This window comes from Dama dama, chromosome 29, assembly GCF_033118175.1.
Source record: "Dama dama isolate Ldn47 chromosome 29, ASM3311817v1, whole genome shotgun sequence".
Classification (NCBI taxonomy): Eukaryota; Metazoa; Chordata; class Mammalia; order Artiodactyla; family Cervidae; genus Dama; species Dama dama.
Window position 1 is genome coordinate 33769465 of NC_083709.1, and position 18284 is coordinate 33787748.

An 18284-nucleotide genomic window follows, 5' to 3' on the forward strand; every position below is an offset into this window, starting at 1 on the left:
TGTATTTCTTGTTCCTGAGATTCAGACTATGACAGATGGGATTCTCTTATAGACCTAAAAAGTCCATGGATGAAAGCAGCTGAGATGACCCAAGAAAGTTCCTAGTGGGATCCGGAGATTCCCTCCTTGCTTTGTGGCCTGAGGACGTTATTGTCTTTTTTGTTTATTTTTTTATCTGTTTCTACAACAGACCACAGAGACAGGTGAAGATGAAGAGGACCAGCCTCTCAGCCTGGCCTGGCCTTCTGATCCGCGCAAACAAGTCACATTCCTAATTGTTCTCCCCATAGTGTTTCCTCTCTGGATTACCTTACCTGATGTTCGAAAACCTGTAAGTAAAGCTTTTTTTTTTTTAATTTCTTGTCAGGGGAGGAGGGGGACACAGCATATAACAAGAGCCTGCTTCTAAAAGGGAAGGAAGAAAGGATGACATATACACATGCGTATGTATGTATGTGCTTGAAATTTCTCTGGACAGATGCACCATAATAGTGATTGTTCTGGTTAGCAAATCTACATAATGAACCATCCCCCGAACTTAGTGGTGTGAAATGACAACCAGGTTATTTTCCTCGTGGATCCTGTGGATCAGGGATTCAAATGGGCACACTGGGGATGGCTGGTCTCTGTTGCAGAATGTCTGTGGCCTCAGCTGGGAAGGCTCAGATGACTGGGGCCTAGAACTATCTAGTGGAGCAGGATACTCCACTCCAGTACTCTTGCCTGGAAAATCCCATGGATGGAGGAGCCTGGTAGACTACAGTCCATGCGGTCGCAAAGAGTCGGACACGACTAAGCGACTTCACTTTCACTTTTCACTTTCATGCATTAGAGAAGGAAATGGCAACCCACTCCAGTATTCTTTCTTGGAGAATCCCAGGGACAGAGAAGCCCGGCGGGCTGCCATCTATAGGGTCAAGAGTTGGACACGACTGAAGCGACTTAGCAGCAGCAGCAGGAGAACTATCTGGAGATCTCTTCACTCGTGTTTCTGGCACCTGAGCAGAGATGATTCAAAGTCTGGGTTCAGTTGGGATCGTCTCCTAGAGAACCTATTGTGTGATTAGGGTTCCTCACTATATGGCAGCATCAAGGTAGTCAGATGTCTTACATAAGAGGTCCGGGCTCCAAGAGTCAGTGTTCTTGCCACACAAGGAGACACTCCTTGGTCTCTAGTTAATCTAGCCTCAGCAGTCACATAGAGTCACCTCCACTGAACTCTACTAGTCAGAGCGATCATAAATCTGTCTAGGGCAACAAAATATTTATCAGTGTCCTACAGCACATGACACCCTTGATGGCAGCAATTTCAAAGAATTTGCAACCATGTTTTAAAACTACCACAGTGATTGTCTCTGCAAAGGGGAAATGAAGGTCTGAGGCAGAAGGGTGACTTACATTTTGTTGACTGTTTGTGTACACAAATTACTCATTCAGTTCAAAAAATAATTTAAAGCAATGCATTCATGTGGTATAAACGCATACATGTCTGATCTGCTCCCTCCAGGATTATCATTACCATAATCAATATTATTATCTTCCACGATTATGTACTGGGTGCTATGAACACAATACCATCTTATAATCAGCAAAGTACAGTCTGAATGTAGATCAGCTTAAAAGAACATCCCCTCCAGTGTTGTCAAACTGGGTTCTTGGGCCACTGGGTGAAAGAACTAATGAGAAATTTAAAAATAAAGAGAAACAGCTCCCCTTTTATATTACGGGCCTTCACACATGTACTCATTCAACAAAAGTGTATATCTACTAATTTTATTTATATATATATATATATATGCATAAGTAGAAAGAAACTTAGGCAAAAGGAGTTAACTAGCTCATGCCTGGTCACTTCCTAGGGAATGGAGCTGAGATTCACACCCAGGCCCATGTGACCACACAGCTTGGGCTCTTCCTCATATTTCTTGGTGCCAGAAGGTAAAAATACAAAAGCATTTCTAAAAGCATTTGGAATAGAATACTGCAATAACATCCAGCATAATTTAGCATCCTTCTTCAAAAGCCCCGCGATGATCCCACTTTCCTCATTTGAAAAAGAGTGGAGAAACATCCTGTCTCATTACTCTGTTCTGACCCAGAAATAAGCCAACCTGACAGAGAGCCTTGTCTTACCAAGTACAGGCCAGGAATGACCCCAATGTAAAGACCCCTGGCATTAGACGTCTGCTAGGAAAGGGTGAGTGTAGCAGGTGTGGCTCATTTAAAGCACTATCTAGGTTTCTTTGTTCAAGATGCTGTTACAGAGCATCTGCTCGATACAAAGGCCTGGCTTCCTGGAAACCTGCAGCCAAATAGCTGGAATGCGTTCAGTTTCTTCTTGGCTCCCATCACAAGGACATATCTGAGATGTACGTGCTCACATGCGCTCACTCACTCATTGCCTCTCTCTCTCCCTCTCTGTCATCATTTCTCTGCTAGTTAGCTTAATGCTTTTGCTTAGCTCAGGGAGGAAAATGAGGGAGACAGACAAGGTTTTCTAAATCCCCACAGCAGGTCTAGTGGGATATGGCCCAGAGCAGAGGGGCCTGGTTCACTAATAAGACTGATCAATGTTATAAAGTAGATAACCAACATGGACCTATTGTATAGCACAGAGAACTAGACTCAGTGTCTTATAATAACCTATAAGGGAAGAAAATCTGAAGAATATGTACACATAGTGTGTGTGTATATATGTATATATATAGAGAGAGAGAGAGGACTGAATCACTGTACTGTACACTTGAAACATATTGTAAATCAATTCTACATTGATTTAATTTAATAATAATTTTTAAAATACCTTTGAAAAAAAAGAGTGATCAATGTCAGTGCACAATGGCTAGAGCCATCAGGAAGACGTGCAGGAATGGGAGGAGGTTGCCAGCGACCTAAGGTCCTGGAATCTCAGGGCTGGGTGGGACTCGGAGCAAAGGCTGACAGAGTACTCATTCTCTCTGTGATCCGAGTCAAGGAAGCTGTTAGGGAAGATCAGCGTTCTCAACCAGGGACTCCTGGACCACAAACAGGACTTCACCATGGCTATAGTTAGACCTTCTCTAGCTGATGCCATAATCCCCAGGGTGCAAAGCAAGCAGATGCAGCTAAACAGGATACTCCCCGTGCAGTGCCGCTGACTGGTCATTTGCTGAGCGGTACCTCACAGGAGCCAGCCCCTACAATGTGTGCTGGGGTGGCCAGTGGGATTTTCCCTCACTGTACCCCCAAGGGCCATCGCTGGATGGACTGGGTTTTTTTCTGTCTTTTTCTGAGTACACCATGTGCTGTTCCAAGCAGAAATGAGACTCTTAGGTAGAAACTTGGGTGTTTGTAGATTTCCTCAGCAAATATTTATTGAACACATATTATATGCCAGGCATCAGGCTTTATGCCCTAAAAGAGACATAAAGTCACATCAATCACAATTCCTCTTTTTTTTTTTGGTTTTGGCCACACCACGCTGGCATGTGGGATCTTAGTTCCCCGACCAAGGATCAAACTCACATCCCCTGCACTGGAAGTACAGAGTCTTAACCACTGGACCTCCAGGGAAGTCCCACAGTTCCCATTTTTAAGTTGCTCTAAACTCAGTAGAGGAAACAAAGCCCATCCCTATAGAACTACAGGGCCAGATTGCACAGCCTTACGAGTGAGAGCAGTTAGACTCAAACCCCGGTCTCCTGACTCTGGAGCATTCTCATGCTACCATGTTGACTACAGTGGTTTTTCCCACATGACACATGCATCGTGCAATCATGGAAAAGTCACATCTCAAATCTCAACTTCATATTTCCTCCTTTGTGAAATGCAGGAGTGGAGGAAGATCTCTAGATTTCCGGCCAGCTGTAACATTCTGTGATTCAGGAATACATAGATAACCATCAATACGATAGTTCCAGTTTACTCTCAGAGCATTCTAGCTTGAGTTACATGGTCATTCTTTGCATATATGGAATGCCGAACAAAAAAAACATGCTGGTTGGTACAAAAGCCAGTAAGCAGCTTCTTGCTCATGCTCAGCTCAGGAGAGTTTCATTAGGTTTGATCTTGCATAAGTTAGCTTTTGTTGTATAACACCCCAAAACTTAGTGACTTAAAACAACAAGTATTCTTTTAGCCCATAATCCTCCGAGTTGGAGATGTAGCTGAGGCTCGGCCTGACAGTTCTACTTCTCAGTTAACACAGCTGAAGGCTGGTATGTCAGCTGGAACACCTTGATTCTGTTCCACATGGTCTTCTGTCCTTAAGCAGTCTAGCCTGGGCTTACTCACATGACGGCCAAGTTCCAAGAGCAGTGAGAATGAAAGCCACAAAGCCGCAAAGATCTAGTTTAGAGTCTGCCTGCTGTCATTTCTACCACATTCTATTGGCCAGAGCAAGGCCTAAGGCCAGCCCAGATTCAAAGACGTGGGAAACAGACTTTACCTCTCTGTGGAAGGAATTGTAAAGTGATGTGGCCATTTTTTTCAGTCTGCCACTATCCTCATGTCCTGCCACAGGGCCTCTTGAAAAATTACCCAGGGAGAGAAGAGACACTTGCTACTCCTCTGAGCCTGGTAGCTCTGTCTCCTGAGTAGTGTTTGACTTACCCATGGAGATGAACATTCCACACCTTGACAATAATTACAATGAAAACATGATTTTTTTAATGTATACACAACTAGTTTCAGAGTAAATTATACCTCCACTTGTTTTTATTTCCACTTCATTTATATGCAAATTGTATGACAGTGTTTGTTGCATTATGCATACTTTCATGTCAGATAATTAATGTGGGTTTCACATTTATAGTTTTCTTAAATTAATGGACTTAATTTAAAAGTCCAAGAACTGAAATTCAACCTTAATGAAGAATATGTCTTTGATGAAAATTGAAAATAATAAAGGAAACAAAGACCCCTCCAAAGTTATATTTTCTCATGGCCTAGGATGGGTGTTCTTCCAAAACAGGAATGCATCTCACGAGATATCAAAACATGACCCATTAGATCTAGGACGATACTTAGAACTCACCCAGGATTTTGCAGTTTCTGTCGTGCATTAGTTCATTCACCAAGTATTTATTACGTGTCTACTATGAACCAAGGACAGTTCTAGCAATGATGGAGTGATTGAGGACCTGAGAGTTTGAGTGACCTGTCCAAGCAAGACCAGCTAATAAGAAGCAAAGCCAAGACTCTAGGCCAGATGTCTATGGTCATTTTCACCTCCCTGAGTTTCAGTTTTTTCATGTCTTAAAAATCAAATTGAGGTTAATATTATCTAATAACAACTCCCATTACTATCTGAGTACTTGTTCCATGCACAGAGTTTGCTAGACATTTCATGTGCATGAAATCCTCAATTCAACTAGATATTGTTTTTCCCCTCATTTTACAGAAACTGAGACTTAGAGAGATGTCCAATAATTTGTCCATTGCTGGTAATTGATGAGCAAGGATTACTACTATTCATAGTAATCCAGAGACCATACTTTTAATCTTTAACAGGATTGCTTTGAAGAACTTTGTTAAATATGTATGCCCCAGAACCTTGCACAGAGGAGATGCTCGGTGAATATTTTTTTAATTTAAATAAGTAAAGAGATGGCCAATTTGTGCAACCAGCTAATGTCCAGAAATGTTTTCTAATCCAAGAAAGTATCATTCTGATGTACTAAAAACTTCTAATGAGAACATTAGCTGTCAATTATACAAGTAAACCATTACATTGGGAACGAAATGGACACATGTGCCGGCCAGCATATGGACACAATTTGCTTTCTGCTAATTGGTGTGAGGCCCATCCCAGCAGATGTCAGAATGAGCCACCATTACAAACCATAAATTGACACATCAGACCTTGGCTTGAAGAGCTCTTTCTTCCTTGCAATAAATGTTAGTGTTAGTCGATCAGTCGTGTCCAACTCTGTGTGACCCTGTGGACTGCAGCCTGCCAGGCATCTCTGCCCAAGGGATTCTCCAGGCAAGAACACTGAAGTGGGTTGCCATTCCCTTCTCCGGGGGATCTTCCCAACCCAGGGATGGAACCCAGGTCTCCAGCATTGCAGGCAGATTCTTTTACCCACTGAACCACCACGGAAGCCTTCCAATGAGACTGGTAACTAAATAACTGTACAGGTCCTACTGGGCAGTGATAACTGGAATGAGACCATAGAATCCAAAGAAGAGGAATAACCAGAAAAAAATGAAAGGAGGAATTACCTGGGCTGTGAAATTGGAAATGATAAGGTAATGTGATGGTCCAGAAACACTTAACCAAACTGCTGATGCATGAAAAGTTGATGCTTCCAAAGAAAGAACTGTATGGAGGCTGGGTGAGGCAGATGGTCCTACAGCTGGAATGCTAGTCTGTATTTCCCTGATGTTCTTTATTTTCTGACATTCAGAGCACAAGCTAGTATTATGATGATAATGATCATTAAGTGTCCAAAGCTGGGTATATTTTGAGCATTATTGGCCCTGTCTTTCTTTAGGATTGAGTATAACCTGGATTCCTAACATCTAAGAATATGTGCTATATAGAGTCAGACAGACCTAGATTTGAATTTCATGTCTAGTTCAAGATCTAGGTACAGAGTAGGTACCCAGACTTTTCCTACCCCTAGTTAAAGATGAAGACCTGAAATTTTACAAAGAAAAGTTATTTTTAATGTTTTTTTCAATGAGCCCCAATCCAACACTAGGTACATTTATATGTCCAATAATTACTAGTTAGCTTCTTGATTAAGACTTGTAAAAGATGATGCTGTGAAAGTGCTGCACTCAACATGTCAGCAAATTTGGAAAATTCAGCAGTGGCCATTAGGACTGGAAAAGGTCGGTTTTCATTCCAGTCCCAAAGAAAGGCAATGCCAAAGCATGCTCAAACTACCGCACAATTGCACTCATCTCACACGCTAGTAAAGTAACGCTCAAAATTCTCCAAGCCAGGCTTCAGCAATACATGAACCATGAACTTCCAGATGTTCAAGCTGGTTTTAGAAAAGGCAGAGGAACCAGAGATCAAATTGCCAACATCAGCTGGATCATCGAAAAAGCGAGAGAGTTCCAGAAAAACATCTACTTCTGCTTTATTGACTATGCCAAAGCTTTTGACTGTGTGGATCACAATAAACTGTGGAAAATTCTGAAAGAGATGGGAACACCAGACCACCTGATCTGCCTCTTGAGAAACCTGTATGCAGGTTAGGAAGCAACAGTTAGAACTGGACATAGAACAACAGACTGGTTCCGAATAGGAAAAGGAGTACGTCAAGCCTGTATGTTGTCACCCTGCTTATTTAACTTATATGCAGAGTACATCATGAGAAACGCTGGGCTGGAGGAAGCACAAGCTGGAATCAAGATTGCCGGGAGAAATATCAATAACCTCAGATATGCAGATGACACCACCCTTATGGCAGAAAGTGAAGAAGAACTAAAGAACCTCTGATAAAAGTGAAAGAGGAGAGTGAAAAAGTTGGCTTAAAGCTCAACATTCAGAAAACTAAGATCATGGCATCCGGTCCCATCACTTCATAGCAAATATATGAGGAAACAGTGGAAACAGTGTCAGACTTTATTGTTCTGGGCTCCAAAATCACTGCAGATGGTGATTGCAGCCATGAAATTAAAAGACGCTGACTCCTTGGAAGGAAAGTTACGACCAACCTAGACAGCATATTAAAAAGCAGAGACATAACTTTGTCAACAAAGTTCTGTCGAGTCCAGGCTATGGTTTTTCCAGTAGTCATGTATGGATGTGAGAATTGGACTATAAAGAAAGCTGAGCACCGAAGAATTGATGATTTTGAACTGTGGTGTTGGAGAAGACTCTTAAGAGTCCCTTGGGACTGCAAGGAGATCCAACCAGTCCATCCTAAAAGAGATCAGTCCTCGGTGTTCATTGGAAGGACTGATGTTGAAGCTGAATTGAAACTCTAATACTTTGGCCACCTGATGCGAAGAGCTGACTCATTGGAAAAGACCCTGATGCTGGGAAAGATTGAGGGCAGGAGGAGAAGGGGACGACAGAGGATGAGGTGATTGGATGGCATCACTGACTCGATGGACATGAGTTTTGGTGGACTCTGGGAGTTGGTGATAGAAAGGGAGGCCTGGCGTGCTGCAGTTCATGGGGTCACAAAGAGTCGGACACAACTGAGCGACTGAACTGAGCTGAACTGAACTGAACTGAAGCATCAAATTTTGAATTACAGAGGTTTCCACTAATACATTGATTTGAACTTGGCTCCCTTAAATCTTTAATCCAATTACTTATTTTCTGCCTCTTGACTGGGAATGTTTTATGGTTCAGGGATGATATTTTTCGGATGAGAAATATGTTGAAATAATTTGATTCTGACTTGTGACACTATATCAATGAAAAGATATGCAAAGTTACAAAAACTTAAATAATAATAAAATAATATTTACATACTTAGTATGTTAACTAACCTGGAGAGGGGGCAGTCTGTGAAATAAGGAGTCTCCCAGGATATCCAGTCCGTGTGCCGTGTTATAAAGTGTGGAGATGGTACTCCGTATCCTCCCAGGATGTTCAGAATCAAGCTAAAGACAGGCTGCTGCTCAAACCACACTTGTGGCCCCACAAAACAAGAGGGGCTCTTCTCTTCCCTGTGACACAGCATGGCCATGGGAGATGAAACACTCATCACACCTAGGGTCCTGAAACAGTGACTTGTGACCAGAGGAAAAGAATGGAGACTCTAATTAGCCTAATGCCTTGCATGGGAAAACTTGGCACTGGCAATTCCAAGGCTCAGGGAATCTCATCTCCAGCTCGAGCTGAACTCCTTGCTTTAAAGGAATTTGATTTTTGGACTTTTCTGGTGGAGCACTGGCTAAGTCTGTGCTTCAGTGCAGGAGGCCCAGGTTTGGTCCCTAGCCAGGGCTCAGATGATAAAGAATCTGCCAGCAATACAGGAGACCTGGGTTCAGTCCCTGGGTCAGGAAGATCCCCTGGAGAAGGGGAATGGCTACCCACTCCAGTATTCTTGCCTGGACAGAGGAGCCTGGCAGATTGCAGTCCATGGGCTCACAAAGAGTCAAACACAACTGAGCGACTAACAGGGAACAAAGAACCTACATGCTACAACTAAAGATCCTGCATGCCACAACTCAGATCCAGTGCAGCCAAATAAATTAATTAATTTTTTAAAAAAAGGAATTTGCTTTCAAAGTAACTGTCTCATCCTCCACTTTGAAAAATTGACTACTTTTTATCCCCATAACCCATTAAATAGTACTCAGGTCCTCAGAAAGAGTCTGAGTCTGAAATGTGAAAATATTTCCACCAAATGTTTCAGGGGAAACATTTAAGAATAAGTGCCTGCTTACTGGGGTCTGATGTTTTCCCCAGTTGAATCAATCCCACTGGCCTTACAGACATCCATACTAACCAGTGGCCCAAGAAAACCCACAGCCATTGAAAGAAAGAAAATGATTATTGTGAAATTTAACAGAAGCGTAGGAATGATAATGAAAACATATATTAAAAACTTGAAATTAGTAGAGAGAACGCAAGCCTGTTTGGAGCGATAAAACTGTGTTCATCATTATTGATATTCAAAAGATTACCATATACAGGTTTATCTTTTGCTTTTAATGAAGTTCTCAAAAGCTGTGGCAGAAGTGTTCTGTGTGACTGCCCAAGGTCAGCCCTTCAGACAAGTGAGATAGCATTCATCCAAGTCAACACCATTCATTTCTCTGGGCAGAATTGGATGTTATTATCAAAGCAAAAACTAAGATTGTCTCTAAAAGTGGAAAGCTTTGAAATAGAAAGTGTTTAGCAATAATAAGTGACTCTCTAAGAATATTATGCTTTCTGAGCATGCTTTAAAGGATCCCAATTTGCAAAAAGAGGATCAGCAAGACACCACTACCATCCAGTGCAAGCATGGATTTCCCTGTAGTGGGATAGATGAGAAACATTGCATTTTGTGTATCTGATTTGGGCTGATGTTTGAAAGAAATTTGAAAAGTGCTCATACTGTAAGCTTGAGATTGCACAAAGCCTAGGGCTAAAAGCCCAATTCTCTAGTTGGACATGACATAGTTAAGGGTGGAGAACAGAAGAGAAAACATTCCCAAGAGTGTCTACTCTGCGACTCCCGTGAAGAGCAGCACAAGTGGGCATCTACTACTTGTGTGGCTCCAGTATCTGAGAGACTGGCCATCCTCAGGAGCCTGTATTAACTGTGGTGATAGCTTCTTCTCTGTGGCTGTTCCTCATAATTCACAGGGCTGTAAAATGAGCCCATTTGTTTTTGAAACTATTGATCTTTCTTGTTAATTACATAATTAATTATGTAATTACATGATTAATCCCACAGGCCTTCTGGCAGATGGATTATTAGGATACATGAGTCAAAGCAATAGAGACTGATTCTCATGAACTTGAAGAGGAGGTAGGAAAGGGAGCAGGAGCAGGAGGGGGGATATGGAGTACTGAGGGGCTGAAGGCAAGGTTGAGAAGCCAAGCCCTGGGGAAAGGGCAGGAACAGAGACCGTCTGAGCAACCAGCAGTAGGAACAGACCTTCTCTTCAAAAGACTGCCATCTCAGGTGGGACGCATCGAGAGAGTAGCATTGACACATATACATTACCATATGTAAAACAGATAGCTAGTGGGAAGTTACTGTATCACACAGGCAGATCAGCCCAGTGCTCTGTGACAACCTAGAGGGGAAGAATGGGGGAGAAGTTCAAGAGGGAGGAGATATATGTATACTTACAGCTGATTTATGTTGTTGTATGACAGAAACCAACAACATTGCAAAGCAATACCATCCAATTAAAAATAAATTAAGAAAAAAAAAAAAAACTTCCCATCTCAGCAGCCAGTTTTATGATGGCTTGGCTTCAACCAATTTTACATTCCTGAGAGAAATCTTAATGTCCCAGCTCGACCAAGGGTTACTGATGGGGCTTCCCCAGTGGCTCAGATGGTAAAGAATCTGCCTGCAATGCAGGAGACCTGGGTTTGATCTTTGGGTTGGGAAGGTCCCCTGGAGGAGGGAATGGCAATCCACTCTAGTATTCTTGCCTGGAGAATCCCCTAGACAGAGGAGCCTAGCAGGCTTCAGTCCATGGGGGCCGCAAAGAGTTGGAGATGACTGAGCGACTAACACTTTCACTTTTCACCAGGATGGCAGGCACGGCTTTGAGCTGTCACATCACCTCGGTTAGTACTCACACTCACCCCTCCTCCTGGTTCTCTTGCAGTCATCAAGGAAGTTTTTTCCCATCACGTTTTTCGGCTCCATCTCCTGGATCGCAGTCTTCTCTTACTTGATGGTCTGGTGGGCACATCAGGTAAGACCTTGAGAGGACAGACATCTGCCTGGCTTTTCTCTTGGTTGCCAGGTGGCTCATCAGGGTGTTTGCTTTCTGAAACTGGCCCAACAGTATTGCAGCTGACATACATATCCCTAGACTGAAGGAATTTACTCCACTTAACTTTCCCTCATCTCCTGGCCCTTCTCTGTAGTATGGAATCAAGTTGGCATAGCCCCAGACAGCTGTGTGGAGGAAAGGCAAGTCTATTCACAACTTGCCCTCTGCAGCCTGAAGCCAGGCCAGCCCGGGCCTGGATGTCAGGGTTTTGCCTAGCTCAGCAGCACTTCCTTTCACTTGGCCAGCCACTCACCTCATGTTCTCATCAAACTGGCTCTTAGGAAAAAACGTGGAGACAAAATGGTCTCTTCCTTGAGCCTGAATTTACAAAAAATGATGATGTATTTCACTTTTACTACTTCTAACTCAATACCAGTCATAATGCCCATCACCAGAATAAACTCTCAGGAATTGTTTGTTGTAACACATGAAAGGAAAAATGAGATGCAGAGGTCTTATGTTCAGTCTTATGTTCTCAGAGGTACTAACAGCTATGATTATTGACTGAATATGTACCACCTGAATATGGATAATTCACCTCCCTTTGTCCTTCTACATGGGTATAAATTCTGTGGGGGAGGTAATATTATTATCCACAGTTTACAGATAAAGAGTTAAGCTTAGAGCTAATTAAAGTTGTTTAAAAATAATAAGATACCACTTCACAACCATTAGTACAACTACAACCAAAAAGACAGACAATACCATTTGTTGTTGAGGGTGTGGAGAAAACAGGATTGCATACATTTGGCAAAACTCACAAAACTGTATGCTTTTTTTAAAAGGGTGAATTTTCCTGTATGGAAGTTACACCTTAATTTTTTTTAGAAAGAACATATGGCATCACTAACAAAATCCACTGAAAATATTATCTGATAAACCAAGCGTTATTCCTACAATGTATTTCATATTATTCCTATCACAGTTATTTTACTGACATTGACTTCAGATTACTCTTCCTCAATATTTCCAAAAATCAGTGTCTTCAGACATTCTGTTTGCCCCCAAGTCATTATTTTCTACATTCCCGGAGAGACGTTTGCTACCAATATCCAACAGAAATCACTGCAGAAGTTTCAGTCCATGGGTTGGGAAGATCCCCTGGAGAAGGAAATGGTAACCCACTCCAGTATTCTCGCCTGGGAAATCCCATGGACAGAGGAGCCTGGCAGGCTACAGTCCATGAGGTTGCACGCAGAGTCAGACACGACTGAGCACACCCATTAAAAACATTTAAAAGCTGTTTCTTAGCCTCCAGATTTCCAGGCTGTGAATGTTTGCCATTTATAACACATATAACAGCCTTCCATAATAATTGTTTTTATTCTTCCATGTACAGACAAAGAAAAAGAAGTGATTTTTTTTCACTTACTGGAATATATTTTTTCTAGATATTTTTCTTTAGTCTTCCTCCAAAATATCACCCTACAGGTTTCCATCTTTTTCTTTACTTTTTAATGATTATCTTAATTCCACAATCTCATTTTCTTTTCATTCTCTTGTAGAAAAATACAAACACAATCCCTGGAACAATTATAATTATAAAAAAAAAAAAGCCCAGAAATATAGAGTGCACAAAGAGAAGCCTTTTATTTGCCAATGATAAATGAGACATTTCTCTTTCTTTTCACCAAAGAAATGCTTTTCTCTTTCAAAACATCCAGACAGCAGATCAAATAGCAGATTCTGTTGTAAGTCTGTAGCACTAATTTTATCATTTGTACCTTTGACGTGTAAAAGCTATAAATGATAGGAAGTGCACCATTTCGTGCTCAACTATTTGTTATGCACAGTTTTGCCAATAATAGCCGGTTCCCACTAGCTTAAAAGCATAGTTGGGAGCTGTTTTTATTTGACAGTCACAAATGTGTTTTTATTTGCCCCAGAGCCTAGGGAACTGAACTATGATACCTGCCCTTGTAGTTCACTGCTTTCCATTAGAAAGTGACATCTACGTGAGCTATATGTCAATTACATCTCAGTAAAACTGGAAGAAAAAGAAAGAAATTGAGGATCAAGACATTCCCCAGTTGGCCCAGTAGGCACTAAGTCAAGTACTTAATAAATGCCAGAGCCAGACCTGGGACCAAGGTCCTCTTGATTTCCTAACTGTTGCTTTCTCCATGGCTGCCTTGCGGACTTACTAGTCCTGTGTTACCAAACCCAAAAACATCCAAAATCAAGTTTTCTGTGGAAATGGTACAGTCTAAAAATGTTTAACAGTGGGTTACAGACAATAGAAGATGTTAAGGGAAAGTGGGGACACTGGGTATCAATTCTTAATCCTCAATCATAAAATAAGGGGCACATTTGCTATACGATCTGGTGCTATTGTCAGGCACTGGCCCATGGGGCCAGTGATCAACTGGCATTTATAACTCTGATCTTCTGCTTCCCCTGCCTGGTCTTGATAAAAATCAAATAGAGGCTGCATTCTAGTCTTCTGTAGCTCTTTTTTCAGATTACCTATTTAATCCTTGTGCAAACATTCCTGATCTCTTGGGTCTGAGCATCATTAAAATATAAATCCTTCTGTCAACTACTGTGGCTTATTCATTGTTATTATCTCAACACCCAGCACAGCACAGAGTAAGAATTCATCAAAAGGGAGTTGCATTGAAATGTTAGTGGTCTTGATGGTTTTGTGACTTCAAACACTCCTCTGTTTGCCCGTGTCATGGCTTTTAGGTTGGAGAGACAATTGGCATTAGTGAAGAGATCATGGGTCTGACCATCTTGGCCGCTGGGACTTCAATCCCTGACCTGATCACCAGTGTCATAGTGGCCCGGAAGGGACTTGGGGACATGGCCGTGTCCAGCTCTGTTGGAAGCAACATTTTTGACATCACCGTAGGGTGAGTAGAACTCATTATATAAAGGGTCACATCAGCTCCACCACTGTCTTTGCCTTCTTAGAAGCTTGTGAAGTCATGACCAGTATCTCAGAGCCCAAAACCAACCAATACCAACAGAAAGAAAAGACTGGTAGTATCATTCAGTTTCACCAACTCCATTTTTCATTTTCACAGAACTTCATGAAGAATAAGTTATCCTTGCACAGGGAGAAACACATACTTACATAGAGAGTGGGTGTTGTAGGAAATACTTTGAGAGAATTTCACCTATAAAATGGCATTGGCTACATGTCATGAATATTCAACATTCATATGTGACTGAGATACTCTGGTAGTTTCACAGTATTTTTTTTTTCCGTGTTCTAATTCTAATTACAGTCCCCACCAGCCTCAGATGAGATTTGGAAAGCAGACTAAAACATAGGCCAGGAAAAAATTATCCCATCTCCTTCCTTGGAAAATGCTGGCAGGTTTGGCGTTATCGTTTCTTTATCCGTGCTGGTGAAGATAGTCTAGGTTTTTTGAAAGTCAGATAGTAAGCTCTGTTCTTACAGTTAAACAAGCTGAAATTCTCAATATGAATAATCTCTAAAGTGGATGTGACTGGGGAGAGAAGCTGTTATTTCTATCATTTCATTTAACATGTTCAAAGTAAAAGTAGTCTCAAAAGTAACCCGAGAAAGCAGTCCCCTGAGAAAGTAAGACATGGGATACTATCCTTGTGTTCCTAGAAGAACTGACCTCTTAGCACTTGAGTTTAGAAGACCATTAAAATGAATCTTTCTCATTGAACATCTTGTTCAACACTGTTCTCTTTTATCCTTTCCATTACCTAATGTATAGTTTTTTCATTCAGTATCTACCACATATGCTGTACATACATTTTTATCTATCTAAGCCACACATGAGGTGTGTTTATCATCCCCACTTTTCAGGTAAGGAAACTGAAGGGCACAGAGTTCACATGAGTAATGAGATAGCTGGGATTTGAACAGAGTCTATGTTCTCAAGTCCGGCACTATCTGAACATAAAACCCTGCTCTGAGCTTCACTGTCTGTACCATCTTAGAGTGCAAAGAAGCCCTGTCCCACACTTTCTTCCTTCGCTAGCATCTCTCCCTCGAGAGCCCTCACTGCTTGTCTGTCTGGAAAACTCCAGTTTACCCTTCGAGTGTCAACTTGAATCCTGGTTTTCTGCTTCCTTTAAGCCTGGCCTGGAGGCTTGTGCTCCTGTATACGCTCTGTGTATCTGTATCTCACACTCTTGTCAAGGTCATGTATATCAGTCTGTCTGCTAGACTGTGAACTCCCCAAGAACAGGAACTCCCCAAAACCTAATACAATGTCTAATGCATGGCAGTGGCTTGGCACATGTTTGTAGAATGAATGGATGGATGAGTGAGTGAATGAATGCCTGAAAAGGTGTATTTTTAAAAAGAGGGACATCCCTGGTATAAATAGTGTTTCTCAGTTCTACTGCCCACACATGTAAAGCAGTTTTCTTGGTCAATACCTTGTACAAATAGAAAGAAAATATTCTGTAGTATAAAAAGAGAAAATCTTACATAGTGGGCAAAATTGTGTGTTCTTTGAGATATATTTATCATGTTTTCAAAAAGTATTCTAGTGAGTTACAAAATGCTTTTTGTTCATTGTTCTTAAATTATACATATATTATAACTTAAATGGAGGTTTAAAGAAAATCATCCATAATCCTACTACCCACAAACATTTAACTTTTGTGCATTTTTCTCCTAACATTTCACAAAGTTTTCTTAGTGAATAATCAGTTTTGCTCTGTTGGAGGGCTTTTATTTTTCCACTTTAAAGCCATTTATGCCTAGCAAAGAATAGGCCTCTATGAGCAAATTAGTAAGTCAGCCATTTTTCTAAGTTTCTTCTTAGCTCTCATAATTAATATTCTACAGCTTCAAAATATTCCATCTTGTTGCTTTCAGTTTTACCATTACCCTTTAGGAGGACCTTTGTATTTTTTTCAATTTTCTGATAGCATGAGTGTTTTATGAAACTTTATGAGGAGAAACATCTCTTTTAATTATTTTATTAGGGTAAATTTTTAAAGAAATATTGATGGATCAAAGATTATAAATATTTCAATGGCTACTGATGTAGTATATTTTTCCAAAAGGTCTCTTCCAAGAGTTTATACCAGTTTACAAAGTTATTAGCAATATATTGAGTGTAACAGTTTCTTCATAGTCTTAGTAGCATTTTCTTCTTAATATATACTCAAGGTAAAGGATTTAGAAATACACATAAAGCATAATACAAGCCAACATATAAGCATATATAAAACATAAGTACAAACCAACACCTTTCTAATTCATTCTTGAAGTTAAATTGCTATTTTTATGTGTATCCTTTTTATAGAATCATATCATGGGCATTTGCCTGTATCATTTTAAGTTTATGATTTTAATAGCTATATAACATTACATTGACTTAACAGTTTGCTATTTAACTAACTGCCTATTATATGAGATTAAGGTGTCCCTGATGTTTCACTACTCAGAGTAACACTGGAATGATCACCTTTCTGAAAAAAAGTTGCCTCTGCATTTTCAATTATTCCTTCTGCTTGATCCCTGACAACCGAACTGATAGGTCAAAAGTATTAAAAAATGTTGTATTTGCCCCAAAGGGTTTTTACCTATTTGTGGTTCTGTCAACCGCAACTTCACCAGAATTGGATGTGTGCGTGCATGTGTCATTGTTAGTCTCTGTCCCCATTTAAAAAATAATTTGAAAAAAAAAAATAATAATTTGGCCATTTTCACTGCTAATTTCTATATGCTTTTCAACATTTTATCATCTCCTCCTGTCACCCTGTACACATCCTCCAATTCATCTCTTTAAACCTAAGAATAACACTTTACTCTTTGAAATGAAACAAAACAATTATTTCAACTCAAATTCAGAAATGAGCTGCAGCAGCCATGCCTTTGATCTTATTCAACCAGAGAACAAATTCTCTCTGCTCTCCTTCATTCAGTAAGGAAATAAAAGGTCACTTGACTTCCTTATATGATTGCCTGGGCCAACCAGACGCCAGTCATAGTGAACCTAACAGGACACTGGTTTCCAATCAGACCCCAAGAAGCTCATGTTCCATCCTGTGCCTTCCTCAACGAGTCTGACTACGCCCCTCGTCTACCCTGCTTCTCCCCCACAGGCTCCCACTGCCTTGGCTCCTCTTCACGGTCATTCACAGGTTCCAGCCCGTGGCCGTCAGCAGCAATGGGCTCTTCTGCGCCATCGTCCTCCTCTTCATCATGCTGCTGTTCGTCATCCTCTCCATCGCCCTCTGCAAATGGCGGATGAACAAAGTGCTGGGCTTCATCATGTTCGGTCTCTACTTTGTGTTCCTGGTGGTCAGCGTCCTCCTGGAAGACAGAATCCTCGTGTGCCCTGTCTCCATCTAGCGGGAAAAGCCATTATCTTGAGCCAACAGCATGGACGGTCCCTCCCTGCTCTGGGTTGTAGGCTCCATGACCTCCGGAGAAGAGGCAGCAGGCCCACAGCCCGGGGCTTTCTGAGCGAACCTCCTTAGCGGATTTGACGAGGGATGGATTCACGCAGGGCCAGCTCGTTTCATGGGGCTGCTCCCACCCTTGCCTCCTGCAGCAGCTCCATGCAAGTGACAAACAGGTCCCCGCCTTTGGGGCTTCTCAGCCTGCATCGCTGACAGGTACTCCTTGCTGGTCAGAGGTATAGTCGTCATAATGATACAATGACAAAGGTGATATATATACATATAAAATATACATATTATATATAGATGCACCTGAACACACCCCCGCCTGTTCCTGTAATGATACCTCTCCTTCCACACCTACAGAGTAGTCTATACCTGTATACAGACACAAAGAAAACTTATATATATATATATATATATGAAGTCATATATATATATATATATATATATATATAAATACAACTGCATCTTTTCAGGGACAGCTCTAGTATATTTCTAGTACCTATTTGAAGAGGGGCATCAACCTTCAG

At 41.2% G+C, this 18284-nt stretch overlaps 1 protein-coding gene across 1 annotated transcript in view; it reads left to right on the forward strand.

Moving 5' to 3' along the window:
- The window catches only part of SLC24A2 (solute carrier family 24 member 2), a 270205-nt gene extending 252197 nt beyond the window's left edge, over nt 1-18008 (forward strand). The window contains exons 7-10 of the mRNA XM_061132459.1: nt 191-331; nt 11233-11322; nt 14092-14258; nt 17452-18008. Of these exons, the coding sequence (XP_060988442.1) occupies nt 191-331; nt 11233-11322; nt 14092-14258; nt 17452-17701 (648 nt within the window). The 3' untranslated portion in view covers nt 17702-18008. The remainder of the gene's footprint in view (nt 1-190; nt 332-11232; nt 11323-14091; nt 14259-17451) is intronic.
- Nucleotides 18009-18284: the final 276 nt, after the last annotated feature.